The sequence below is a fragment of the Pangasianodon hypophthalmus genome, chromosome 26 (genome assembly GCF_027358585.1).
Source record: "Pangasianodon hypophthalmus isolate fPanHyp1 chromosome 26, fPanHyp1.pri, whole genome shotgun sequence".
Taxonomy (NCBI): domain Eukaryota; kingdom Metazoa; phylum Chordata; class Actinopteri; order Siluriformes; family Pangasiidae; genus Pangasianodon; species Pangasianodon hypophthalmus.
The window spans coordinates 17278515-17292712 of NC_069735.1; the positions used below are offsets into that span (position 1 = coordinate 17278515).

Sequence of the window (14198 nt, forward strand, 5' to 3'; positions counted from 1 at the left end):
TGAGTATTCAATTAAAATTCATAAAGGTCCAGTTTCAAAAATTCCTTCCTTACAAAGTCTGGGAAAGCAACCAACATGACGGAATAGCGATGACAGTTACATGCAACATGCTATATGATAATAAATGCTTTTGCTCATTTATAAGTTTATAACAATTATATTTTGAAATATGAATATGAATTTACTGATTGCACAATTGCACTATGTCCATGTAGTACACAGTTGTAGAAGGGATTTATTTATAATTGCATTATCCGTTAGCACCCAGATGAGGATGGGTTCCCTTTTGAGCCTGGTTTCTCTCAAGGTTTCTTCCTCATATCGTCTCAGGGAATTTTTTTTCTTGCCACCATTGCCTCTGGCTTGCTCATTAGGGATAAATTCACATATTTACAATTTATTATCATTTAATTCAATTTGAATGTATTTATTTCTGGAAACAAATTGAACTGAATTGAATTGAACAGTCAATTCTAGAAGTTGATGTGTTGGAAGCAGGAAAAATGGGCAAGCGTCAGAGTCTGAGTGACTTTGACAAGGGCCACACTGTGATGGCTGAATGACTGGGTCAGGTCACGGCAGGTCTTGTGGGGTGTTTCCAGTATGCAGTGGTTAGTGTGTACCAAAGTAGTCCAAGGAAGGACAACCAGTGAACCAGTGACAGGGTCATGGACGTCTCATTGATGTGCGTGGGGAGCGAAGACTAGTCCATCTGGTCTGATCCCACAGAAGAGCTACTATAGCACAAATTGCTGAAAAAAGTTAATAAAAAGGTGTCAGAACACACAGTGCATAGCAACTTGCTGCATATGGGGATGCGTAGCTGCAGACCTGTCAGAGTGCCCATGCTGACCCCTGTCCACCACCGAAAGCACCTACAATGGGCATGTGAGCCTCAGAACTGGACCATCGAGCAATAGAAGAAGGTGGCCTGGTCTGATGAATCAAGTTTTCTTTTCCATCATGTAGATGGCAGGGTGTGTGTGCGTTGCTTACCTTGGGAAGAGATGGCACCAGGATGCACTATGGGAAGAAGACAAGCCGGCAGAGTCAGTGTGATGCTTTGGGTTCTGGAATTCATATGGATGTTTCTTTGAAACGGACCATGTGCATAGTTGCAGACCAAGTACAATATTTCATGGCCACTCTATTCCGTAATGGCAGTGGCATCTTTCAGCAGGATAATGCACCCTGCCACACTGCAAAAATTGTTCAGGAAAAGTTTATGGAACATGTCAAAGAGTTCAAGGTGTTGACTTGGCCTCCAAATTCCCCAGATCTCAATCTGATCGAGCATCTGTGATGGGCTGGACAAACAAGTCTGATCCATGGAGGCCCCTTACAGGACTTAAAGGATTTGCTGCTAACATCTTGTTCCAGATACCACAGCACACCTTCAGAAGTCTTGTGGAGTCCATGCCTCGACAGGTCAGAGATGTTTTGGCAGCACAAGGGGGAACTACGTAATATTAGGCAGGTGGTTTTAATGTTATGGATAATTGTGTATAATGTTTATCACGTATACACTGGTGCAGTGTGTCTTTAAATGATGTCATTTACTTGAAGTGTGTATGATAAATGACCATCCAATTTTTTTTTATTTTACTTAATCATGCCGGTGTGTATCAGTGTTCACAGTCCTGTAAAGCCATAATTAACACTGGGTTAATGTGTTTCTCTCTATGACCATCTCCTGCTGTGACTCCTTTGGCCTGAAGGAGGAGCTGTTGAGTTCATTTCAGAAACTTTCATATCACAACACATTCATTCACTATTAAATAAAAATCTGTCTTCTCAGGAAGTGAACTTTTTCCTGTCACAACATCCTAAACTTATAGTGATGCAATATTCAGTATTACAGTATTACTTTTGGTATTTTGCTATTATATTCAATATTATATTATAAATCTTCTCGAAACTACACACTCATAGACATGTGATGTAGGTGATACACACTTCCGAGTGATGAAGGGAGACATTGAAGACAGGATTGACACGTGAGATTAGTGTTTAGAAAAGTAACTGCTCATGACTGCCCCTTGTGGCAGAGCAGCGGTACTGCACTACAGGACAATTCAACACCAACACTTCCTGTTAAAGCTGCATTAGTCCAGAGTCTAAAGGTTAAGTAGCTGGGTTCAACATTTGAATGATTTTTTTTTTCCCCCTGAGCTGACCACATTCCTGCCCATGTTCACAGAGATCTGCCCCAGGATGTACGGAGGCCCCTAGAGTAGATTTCAACTAGAGTTAGCATTAGCAAAGATTAGCATCAGCATTAGATCACTTTCAAGCAATGAGCTAAGCTGTTTATTTATAAAGGGTATTGGCTTACTTCGTAATTTAGATATAGATGATAAAAATACCTAATGCTTGTTGTATCACATTAGGGAGGATAGAAAGTCTAAGAAAGACAGAAAGATAAAATATACCACACAATTAGATAAATACTCATAATATCTATAAATTACTCATTTTAAAAATAAAACAGACAGTTTTAAACATTGTGTAGTGTGTGTTTTGTGGTTTGGGGTGTTGTTTCACTTCCTCAGTTGGCATGGCAATGGGTTGATTCATTCACACATTGGACTGATGTGTTAAAATGTACTGTACACACATGCATAGTTTTTACTCTGGTGCAAAGACAGTCTTGCTGATGCAGTAACACATGTTTGAAAATGCTAGTAAAGTTTTTTTTTTTGGCTTAATTAATAAAAAGTAATCTATTGTAATTAATTTGCTTTTGTATCAAACATCTGAGGTAATTAATGCACAAGCACGCAGCACATTACCCAAAAATGACTTCATCCTACTCGAGGCGAAAACTCTCTGCTTCAGTGCTAGTCTCTTAGGGTTTCTTAAAAATATATTTAGGGAGCAATAAAGAGGAAACAAAAAGGCGTGTTTTCACACACATCAGCAACACCTCTTAACCACACATTCTTTCTCTCACGCTTTTCTTTAGTCGTAGTTTGGTTGCTGGACATGAAGGTCGAGAAGGCACAGTAAGAAAACATTAATGTTTAATATTTTACTAAATTTCCTCAGTATATGTACATTTCCTGAACATAGAGAGGCTCAGTGTTGTTTTTCCAACACGGTTGTAGTTTGTGTTGTTAAATTGGGAACTACGTGACTTTTGGCAACTTTTATCGATTTTACCGATCGCTTATCTGTGCTGGGAATTATGGATATAATACTGATTTCATGATGAATTGTGTCTGTGAAAATTGTGGCTTTTTGTGTTCTTTTTATAATAATTTCAAACTCGATGTTAAAATATTTGTATTGGATATTTAAAATGGCAAAATGTTGCAATTTTTTACTAATATTTTTTATTTCCTTACTTTTAATGATAAATAATTATTTTTAAAGTCAATTAAGCAATAAGACATGAGCAAGAATGTGTTAAACTGTTAAACTGATTATGGGCGTGGCTGTGATGTGGCCGTAGGCACGAGGCCACTGATAAACAGCACGATTGCAAGTGTGACAATTCTATTAATAAGACATTAATATCAAGTAACTGACATGGCAGACACAATATGGCCAAATATTTGGGTTATTTTTGCTCCGTCGATAGAAATAGATCCCAAAGAAGCCAAGGCTGCATGTTGCCATGGTAACACACAGACTGACTGATAGGCCGTAGTAAGTGTAGTTTCTAAAACAGTTTCTTTTTTTTTTTTGTTATTTTGCTGACAGTTCCTTAGCAAGTGTTTATATAGTGATACATATTGTCTACCCTGAAAATGTCTTCATGTATATTATGAAGTGTGATTTGATATTTTGGTCATGTGGCCCACACCTATTGTCATGTTTCTGAGTCCTGCTACAGGAGTAATGTTATCTTATATAGCATTTTCCTGCTTTAACACACTCACGTCTGCTTTGTTAATTATCTGATGAGTTGAATCAGGTGTGTTGGGAAAAGGGAAAACACTGACATTAGTAGAGCAGGAGTACTCCAGGAGCAGAGAGGAGAAAGGCTGATTATGTAGCTGTGGCTGTAGGTGGTACTGTGGTGATGTAGTGTGGAAGGCCATCGGGGCCAATACATGTAGCTCTATTCATTTATCAAATGTGTTTCATACAGCTAGAGTTTCATGTTCAGTTTATCTTCTATATACCTGCTCTTTCCATTCTTAGTTTCTGATTAAATCTTCTGCTGTTTAATTGAGTTTATTGGTGACAATATTGAAACTTATGAACCAGCGAGACCACGAATCAATCATCACTGCTGTTTGTCCCACGAGTGCATGCACTATTTAAACTTGAAATATTTACTTAGCTTCATGCACAAGTAATAAATCTACATAATTATTCTCTTTTTAGACAATTTTTTATCTTAACTGATAGCACTGCATCTTTTTGTTTTAAAGCATCCTGGTTTGTAAAATATATGTGATTTTTGTGTACTATTCTACTTTAGATATCTTTCCAAAACATTTCTCCTTCAATTCTCAGATTCTGATATGCAAATAATGACAATTCTAAGACTATGCAGATTAGTGCATGACAAGTAAGCAATGTTTTAAGCATGTGTGAGCTTCTCTGAGTAGATTTGGTAACAGTCAATTCATGTACAGGTTTTCTTTTGTGGCTTGTGAATATTTGTCATAAACATCATACTTTTTCCTGTTTAATGTTATATTTAATGTTCTGTGTAATGTAAAGCATAAACTTCTCTGTCCTGATGATGTCAGAAAACTTAAAGTTACAGCTTTACCTCTTACTATTACAAAGCTCTGACACTGGAGACTCCTTCCACTGAATAAATTTCTCCTTACAGAAAACTTCACCATATCAATGATTATAGTCATTTGTTTAATCCATTTATGTGAAGCGTTCACTGTACAAGGTGTTGATTAATTATAGAGAATTAATCAACACCTTCTGACCAATCAGAAACCAGAATTCAACTGCACTGTGGTATTAAAATAAATAATCCCTCAGCTAATGAAAGACTTCTGATGGATGCTGTGATAATTGTATGTCATTACTTAATTATTTCTCCAAAGAAAAGGAGGATTAACAGCTTAGTAGATTGTATGTTGTTGTTGTGACTTATTACAAGCAAATTTTATAGGTTTTCCTTTTTTTTCTGTAGAAGCTCTCCAGCAATGATGTCCCTCAAAATGGCTTCTCCACTTTATTTGATCTTTCTGTTCATGATCTCAGGTGAGTCACACATTAACATCATCACAACTACACACCCCAGAGACAATAAATACAACTTTAACCACCAGTATATTTTGATACTTGTTATAACTAACATTATAAATATAACACTGCTCCTCCCTTGAGCTGATATTACGTGAGAAAAATGGGATTAAGTTCGTGGTCAGAATCCCGTTTAACTAAGACACGCCTCTGTTTTTGAAAAACTCCTCCCCCGTGCATAACTCTCACACAACGTGTGAATAGTGTTTAAGTCTGCAGTTAAATCTGAGGTCTGAATACTGATGTGTGTGTGCTTAACTCAACTCTTAGTAAGATATAAAATGGAATAAACAATAACATCATCTCCTGCCCAAAAACCTGAAGTCCAGGTGAAATATTCTTGTTACAATTTGTCTATCAGTGACGCTGGATTTAAAGAAAAACAGACGTAAGTGACGACTGAATAGTAGTGGATGCTGTTAAATGTTAATTCCACATTACGAGTTCTCAATTTAAAACACACCGCTATGTCCAAATCCTGCACATTGTTTTCTTCCAGTGGTAAAGAACTGGTTTTATTTCTCCAACACGGAGTTCCAGAGGACAGAAGTGAAGCTGTAAGCTAACTCAGTGTTTTATGGGGCTCAGGATAATGACCTCTAATCACCTCTTTCATGTATCATGTTTCAGGAGCTCTTGGGAATAAATGGAGTGTGAAATACAGCCAACTAAATCTCTGTGCTATAAGAGGATCTACAGTGTTTATGAACGGCACTTACACACACCCAACAGGTCTTACAGTGGAGAACAGGTTTTGGTTAATAAACCCAGTTCCAGGTATAGAGCCGACTGATCTGCGTAATGAATCAGGTTACTCAGGCAGAGTGGAGTATTTAGGAGATGAACAGAATCACTTCTCCCTCAGACTGAGTGACGTGAACAAAACAGATGAACAGATGTACTGCATCAGAGTCATAACAAATGATCAAAAAGAACGATGGGTGGGTGAACCCGGAGTTACACTCACTGTTACAGGTAAATAAAATCATTTCATTTTCTACATACAGTGGTCCTAAAAAGTATTTTGACACTTAAGCCACACTTACAATTTGACAACCTTTTTTTTTTAAATTAATTTCACAATTATAATCTTCATTGCATTAGAAAACAACCTGTCAAACATAATATCATTAATTGTAAAGAGAGACGCCACAAGCAAACTTTTCAAGCAAAACACTTCCCAAAACTATATTACGCTAAAAGTATAAAAATAATATTTAGAGGAAAAGTATGTAGACACTCAATAGTTCCTACATTAAAGATCACAGTTCCAGTGTTTAAAAGTCTGTCATCTTTTGTTTTGCTGAACTTCTTGACAATGCCTGGGACTGAAATCAGCCTGTTTCTGTAACTTTTGGTGGAATTTTCTTACAAGCTCTCAATTTAGAACACACTGTTATGTCCAAATCCTGCACATGGTTTTCTTAAGTTTCAACCAACAAATCTTTCAGTTCATCCACTGACATTGACAATCTGTTAATTTCTTCTCCACTGCAACCATGGATGCTCTATAGAGTTTAGGTCAGTGATCTGGGAAGTGTTCTTTCAAAAAGCGGCTGGTGCTTTGGATCATTATCCTGCTGAAAAATCCATTTCTGTCTCATGAATAATTTCTTTGCTGATTTCTGCAAGTTTCCATCCAGAATACCTCAGTCCACTTCTGAGTTCATGATGCCATCAATGAACCCAAGCTCAGCAACACCACTGTAGGAAAAACAGCCCCAGCCTCCTCTGTGCTTTATAATACCCTTAGTGCTGTGTTTGGAGTTCTTATCCTGACTTTCTCCACACAAACACTCCAACATCAGATCCATCCAAGTTCCATTAGGATTCATCTGAAAATAAGATAGATGGCCAGAAGCTGCTTTCTTTTTGTGCATGTTCTTTTGCACATTTCACCCTTGCTTTCTTATTCTTGAGGCTGATGAATGGTTTCCGCTGCACTACTCTCCCTCTGTAGCCATGCTCGTTGATCCTGTTTTGAATAGTTTGTGCACATTGTATCTGTATCATTGATGTCTGAAGCAATCCTTGCTGCTGTTTCTCATCTGTTTTTCTTGATTTTACTCACAATTATCCTGTTCAGGCTGTTAGTGGGCTTTCAGGGTCTGTCTGTATGTCGTCTGTTTTCACTCACAAGTCCTTCATCTTTGAACTTTAACCGCTCCCAAGCTAATTTATAGTGGATGTATGTAGCTAATTACATTTAATTTCATACAGACACTCCTAGCAGAGTAACACGTGGTGTAGTTCATCATATTAACTGTACAAATTCATCATATTAAGCGTCCAAATAATTTTTTGTCTAATTTTGAACAGTATATTTATTATTTTATATTTTTAAAAATAATTTTTTTTGTGGGAAATGTTTTGCTTAAAAAGTGTGCTTGTGGTATCCTTCTTTAAAATAAATGCCATTTGGTTTGAAATGTTGATTTCTAATGTAGTGAAATTCATATGTTTGTGTGGCTTCAGTGTTCAAGTATTTTTAGGGCCACTGTATGTCACTCAGGTGATAATCTCTCTTTACACACAGAAGTGTCAGAGTTTTGTACCAGATTATTGAAACTTATGAATGTCATTATTATGTTCATACTGAAAAAGGTTTGAGAGTTTTATACCTGATTAATGAGAGTCTCTGAAACATTCATACTGCTTATGTCAATATTTTTTGTCAAAGTACAAAGTGTTTTCTCTGATTGATCTGATCATTAATTTGACAAAAAGTGACTAGCCTCCAGAGTTAAGAAGATTATAAACACTGAAAATAATACTGAAATGAGTACCATTAAATTGAAAAAGACTATGAGAGAGCAGAGTTTTAAATTAGATGCTTTCCTTGCTTCAGGACAGCTTTCCTGAATTACTGTTTCTCTCATTGTTTAAGATCTTCAGGTGATCGCTCCTGCAGCAGTGACAGAGGGACAATCAGCTGTTCTGACCTGTAAAACCACCTGCAGTCTGACTGATCCCACATTCATCTGGTACAAAAACAGCCGTGGTTTAACCACAAAGACCACCAAGAGCAATGAAGTCCACCTGCAGCGGGTCAGCAGTGAGGATGCAGGCAGTTATAGCTGTGCTGTAAGAGGATATGAACATCTCCCCTCTCCTGCTCAAACCCTCAGTGTCAGATGTGAGCTTTATTTATCTTTTCTTATATATTGTGTAACTCAATTGATGATGAAGCACATGATATTTAATGAAAGTAAAGGAATCAAGAAAATCACTGATTATGATCATGAACTGATTTCCTCACTCTTATCATGGAACTCTCCAGATCCTCCAAAGAAGGTCTCAGTGTCCATCAGCTCCTCTGGTGAGATAGTGGAGGGCAGTTCAGTGACTCTGACCTGCAGCAGTGATGCTAACCCACCTGTGGAGAACTACACCTGGTTTAAGGAGAAAGAATCATCACCTGTAGGATCTGGACAGAGTTACAGACCTCTACAGAGTGGACAGTACTACTGCGAGGCTAAGAATAAACACGGCTCTGAGAGATCAGCTGCAGTGTCCGTCACTTTAAACGGTGAGAGCGATGATGTAAATCTATAACTCAGAATCACACTGATAAATATTTAACACTGAATCATTATCACATCATCTTCCACACAGGGTTTCAGAGCTTAGGTGTGTACGCAGGTGTTGGGGCTGTTGTGTTTGTGTGTGTTTGTCTGATTATCACCTTCTTGTTTATAAGGTAAGAAAATACAAGAATTTTTTCACCTTAATATAAAAATTGGAGTGAGGTCATAGTCAGAATCTTTACATTATTTTCTGTTGTACAGCTCTGCATGTTTGAATATTTTTCTAGTAAACACTCCTGTTTTTAACTGACCAAGTTTTATGTACACTGTATGGTCAAAAGTATGTGCACCCCTGACCAACGCACCCATATGTGTTTGTTGAACATCTTATTCCAGATTTATTCCCCTTTGCTGTTATAATGAGCTCCACTCTTCTAGGAAGGCTTTTCATTAGATTTTGGAGCGTGGCTGTGGGGATTTGTGTTCATTCAGCTACAAGAGCATTAGTGAGGTCAGGCACTTATGTTGGAATGTCGAGCAGGTCTGGGGTGCAGTCGGTGTTCCAGTTCATCCCAAAGGTGTTCAGTGGGGTTGAGGTCAGGGCTCTGTGCAGGACACTCGAGTTCTTCCACTGCAACCTTAACACACCATGTCTTCATGGAGCTCGCTTTGTGCACAGGGGCATTGTCATGCTGGAACAGATTTGAGCCTCTTAGTTCCAGTGAACAGAAATTGTAATGCTACAGCATACAGAGACATTCTATACAATTGTGTTCTTCCAACTTTGTGGTTAGAGTTTGGGGAAGAACCACATATAGGGGTGATGGTCGGGGTGCACGTACTTTTGGCCATATTGTGTATGTTTAGTGTTTACTGTTACAGGACTAATGGATTTATTATATTTCATTCAATGTAAATATTTTGTTGTTGTTTTTTTCAACAGGAAAAAGAAAAGAAATGGTTCAACAGCAGACCAAAGTTCAAAACAGGTAAATAAATGTACAGATAATTGTTGAGAAGTGTGTTTATATTGTCATTTAAAAACTTCACTGTGTTTCTATTATAGCAAAATAACCAACAACGGAGTGGTGAGTTACTGTTACCACCCCAACTGTGATATACAACAGCGATTTGCCAGGGATTACAATTTTTTTGCCCCCACCACTAGGTCCTTCTGTGCATACATCTGAGATTCTTCTAAGCGAAAAGAACAAGTGTTGAGTGTTTGTAGGACTTTTTTGGCATTATCATTATAAGCAGTAGATAAATAGATTACATTTTGAAATTGATCCAATCAGGGTCAAGGTCACATCAAGGTGAAATGTCAGAAATATGTTTTCATTGATAGCTTCCATCCTGTTTGAATTATATTTTATAGATATATCAGAAACACAAATTAGTGACAAGAAGGACTGGACTTGCTGATGGGCGTGGCAGTCAGGTTTACCCCCCGCGCTGAGTGTCAGTACGTTATGCAGCTTGGACAGCGACAGCACACGTCCGGGTTTTGATTCCTGTCTTGTTATCGTTTGTGTTCCTCACGTGTAATCATCGTTATCACTTGTTCTTGATTTGCCCTTGATTAGTCTGTCTATTTATACCCTTGTGTTTCGTTGTAAAGTTGCAAAGTATTGTTTCAGTGTTTTGCAGCCTGATCCATACCAAGCCTTTGTTCTGTGTTTGTTTTCCTGGTTTCTTGACTTTGTTTAGTTCTCGGTTTTCGTGTTCTGCCTTTGCCCAGCATTCTCAGTTTACTGCACCTGCTTTACGTGACAGAGGCATCCCCAGTTCTACTTGTTTATTTATTTCAGTACCACACTTCATACTTTTATCTGTTTATAGTTACATTTAATATCGTGGGACATTCGTGACACAAGTCAGTTCCTGTTCACATTTATGTTATCGCAGCTATAAACAGTCGTTCCCTTAGATACCCATTTTTTAATCTGTTTATGTGGAGCATCCACTGTACACACCCCTGTGAAGGAGCCGTTACTATAGAAACGATAACGTATAATGAATGAGTGCGTTACTATAAACCTGTAATTCGCAGCTGCCCTACTGTCAGAGCTGTTGTTATAGTAAATTAATCAACACCTTCCGACCAATCACAACCCAGAATTCTACGACACTGTGATGTAGATGTTCACCATTTTCACTCCTCTGTCTCTGTGATGTCATGTTCTCCCACCTCAGGATAATCTTTATGCCAGTGTAGCAATGACAAATCCAATCAACACTGTACCTGATTCAGCTTCGGCCAATCAGGATGAAGTCCTGTATGCCAGAGTTGTACGCCGGAGTGCCGGTGACCCCGGGAGCGCTGAGAGTTCTGCTGTGAAAGCTTCTGGCTCTGAGGACAAGGAGGTTCAGTACGCTAGTGTTAGATTTACTCGCACTGGTGCTGACTACAGGTGAGAGGAGCCGGTCTGTTTCCTCCACGCCAACAGAGCTGGAAATGATCTTCTGCTGGATCTTACTCTGATCATTTATTCTCTTTCTGCAGGCCTTCCAATGCTGAGGATCCCACTGTGATCTACAGCAGAGTGAATTAATCAACATTCACCCGTTTATTCAACCTCACCACAGCTCCCACCTGGTCAGTGGAAAGCTTCTAGAAACTCTCCAGATGCCACATGAGCTTTTTTATTTATTTTTTTTTTTTGATACCTTCTGATGTCTTGATGTGTATATCATGTGCAACCAAGTGTAACTGGAGAACATTGGATAACTAAAAAAAATATCTGGACTAAACTGTTAGCTAACGTTCACATTTTGAATATTTAAAGCCTCAGACCCATGAGATAAATGTAAATGTAAATGTAACTCACTTGCGGATCCTAACTCAAAATCCAGTTAGGCTCAATGAAAATATAGCACCTGGTTAAATTCAGCTTATTATGATCATCATCACAAGACTTTGATAAAACTTCTGCCTGCACATATTGGAAATCTAAAAACGTATTTGTTTTTCATTTATCGATAGCTAATTTGCAATTCGCAAAGTGGAGAAAAAAAAAAAAACATGGACATCTCCATGAAAGCGTGTCTTTTGTTTGTTCTGTCAGAGCAGAAGCTCAGAAGCTCATAAACAGCTACTTTAACCGCACTATTGGTTCTGTTCCCTATAAACATTCATGCAACATTTTGGACTAAAATTGCATCACAGCACTTACAGCGGACAACAGTGAGTAGCTTAGCAATAAGCTAGAGTACATTAGTGATTACTGTAATGTTGATGATTACCTTCTGAAAACTATACTGTCTATATATTAACTGATCTAAAGCCAGTACTGCTTTAAACTCATTTAAAAGTAGAGAAGACCAACTTTACACTGTTCACAGAACGAGCGGCCGTGTTGATGTGCTGTAACTCCGTAAAAGGGGAAGGAACTGGTACTTAAGAAGACTACCCCAAGTTGAAATTTCATGTTAAGGAGTGTTTTCTGTGTTTTTTTTTTTTTTTTTACTGGTTGTAGGCGGGAAATTACAAGTTGCACCTTTGCCTCGAACACAGCATTAGTGTTAGGGTTACTAGAGTGAACTGGGGGAAGGGGGCAGGAGATTGTCAGTTAGAACAGCTGTAACATGGAGTCAAGCTTTATTAAAAGAGACAAATGTATTTATAGAATTTAATTAAGTCTAATAGCATTGTGTGTGTGTGTGTGTGTGTGTGTGTCTGTGGAGGATAATCAAAGGAATATGCATCATTTCTCTAGGTTCAGGGGTGAAATCCCTTATCTATAACATGCTATATGATAATTGTTGTGTTGATTTATAATGTATAAATATATGGTCATACTGTGTTTTTATAGTTCATCTTTTTATGTTTATCATATAGAGTATGCTGGAATATTTTAAATATTTACCCCTAAACCTAAGTGTATTTTATTACTGTTTATTACTTTGTTTGGTGTATATATCTGTTACTTTAGCATTATTTTGTTTTGTTGGTTTATTTTTTCCTTTATTTATAACTCAGCATAATGAAAAGGAATGCACATCCTCAATATGACTTACAGGATTCAGTCAAATATATAAATATATAGTGTTTATCATGTATCATGTGCATTAAGATGCAGCTTGTCTTTAAATGAGGTCATTCACTTGAAGTGTGTATGATAAATGACCATCTACTTTTTTTTTTTACTTCATCATGCCGGTGTGTATCAGTGTTTACAGTCCTGTAAAACCATAATTAACACTGGGTTAATGAGTTTCTCTCTATGACCATCTCCTGTTGTGACTCCTTTGGCCTGAAGGAGGAGCTGTTGAGTTCATTTCACTCAGTCATGTGGAAAGAACTGCTTTACACACATTTATTCTGAGTTCTGCTTACACAAACAGAAACTTTCATTTCATAATACATTCATGCACTATTAAATAAAAATCTGTTTTCTCAGGAATTGGGAGCTTTTTGCTTTCACAACATCCTAAACTTATACTGATGCAATATTCAGTATTACAGTATTACTTTCGGTATTCTGCTATTATATTCAATATTATATTAAAAATCTTTTCCACGCTACACACTCACACCCTGTGATGTAGGTGATACACACTTCAGAGTGATGAAGGGAGGCATTGAAGACAGGATTGAAATGTGAGATTAGTGTTTAGAAAAGTAACTGCTCATGACTCATGACTGATGACTATGACTCATAGAGCAGCGGTACTGCACTACAGGACAATTCAACACCAACACTTCCTGTTAAAGCTGCATTAGTCCAGAGTCTAAAGGTTAAGTAGCTGGGTTCAACATTTGAATGATTTTTTTTTACTCCCTGAGCTGACCCCATTCCTGCCCATGTTCACAGAGATCTGCCCCAGGATGTACGGAGGCCCCTAGAGTAGATTTTAACTAGAGTTAGCATTAGCAAAGATTAGCATCAGCATTAGATCATTTTCAAGCAATGAGCTAAGCTGTTTATTTATAAAGGGTATTGGCTTACTTCGTAATTTAAATATAGATGATAAAAATACCTAATGCTTGTTGTATCACATTAGGAAGTATAGAAAGTCTAAGAAAGACAGAAAGATAAAATATACCACACAATTAGATAAATACTCATAATACCTATAAAGTACTAATTTTAAAAATAAAACAGACAGTTTTAAACATTGTGTAGTGTGTGTTTTGTGGTTTGGGGTGTTGTTTCACTTCCTCAGTTGGCATGGCAATGGGTTGATTCATTCACACATTGGACTGATGTGTTAAAATGTACTGTACACAATGCATACACAGTTTTTACTCTGGTGCAAAGACAGTCTTGCTGATGCAGTAACACATGTTTGAAAATGCTAGTAAAGTTTTTTTTTGGCTTAATTAATAAAAAGTAATCTATTGTAATTAATTTGCTTTTGTATGAAACATCTGAGGTAATAAATGCACAAGCATGCAGCACATTACTCAAAAATGACTTCATCCTACTCGAGGCGAAAACTCTC

At 37.6% G+C, this 14198-nt stretch overlaps 1 protein-coding gene across 1 annotated transcript; it reads left to right on the forward strand.

The window, feature by feature from the left end:
• Nucleotides 1-5126: 5126 nt before the first annotated feature.
• On the forward strand, nucleotides 5127-11305 carry LOC113537674 (B-cell receptor CD22-like). Its single transcript, XM_053229677.1, has 6 exons — nucleotides 5127-5181; nucleotides 5854-6198; nucleotides 8111-8359; nucleotides 8504-8766; nucleotides 10947-11164; nucleotides 11257-11305. Exons 1-6 carry the CDS (start codon nucleotides 5127-5129, stop codon nucleotides 11303-11305), a joined length of 1179 nt encoding a protein of 392 aa, XP_053085652.1.
• The last annotated feature ends 2893 nt before the right edge of the window (nucleotides 11306-14198 follow it).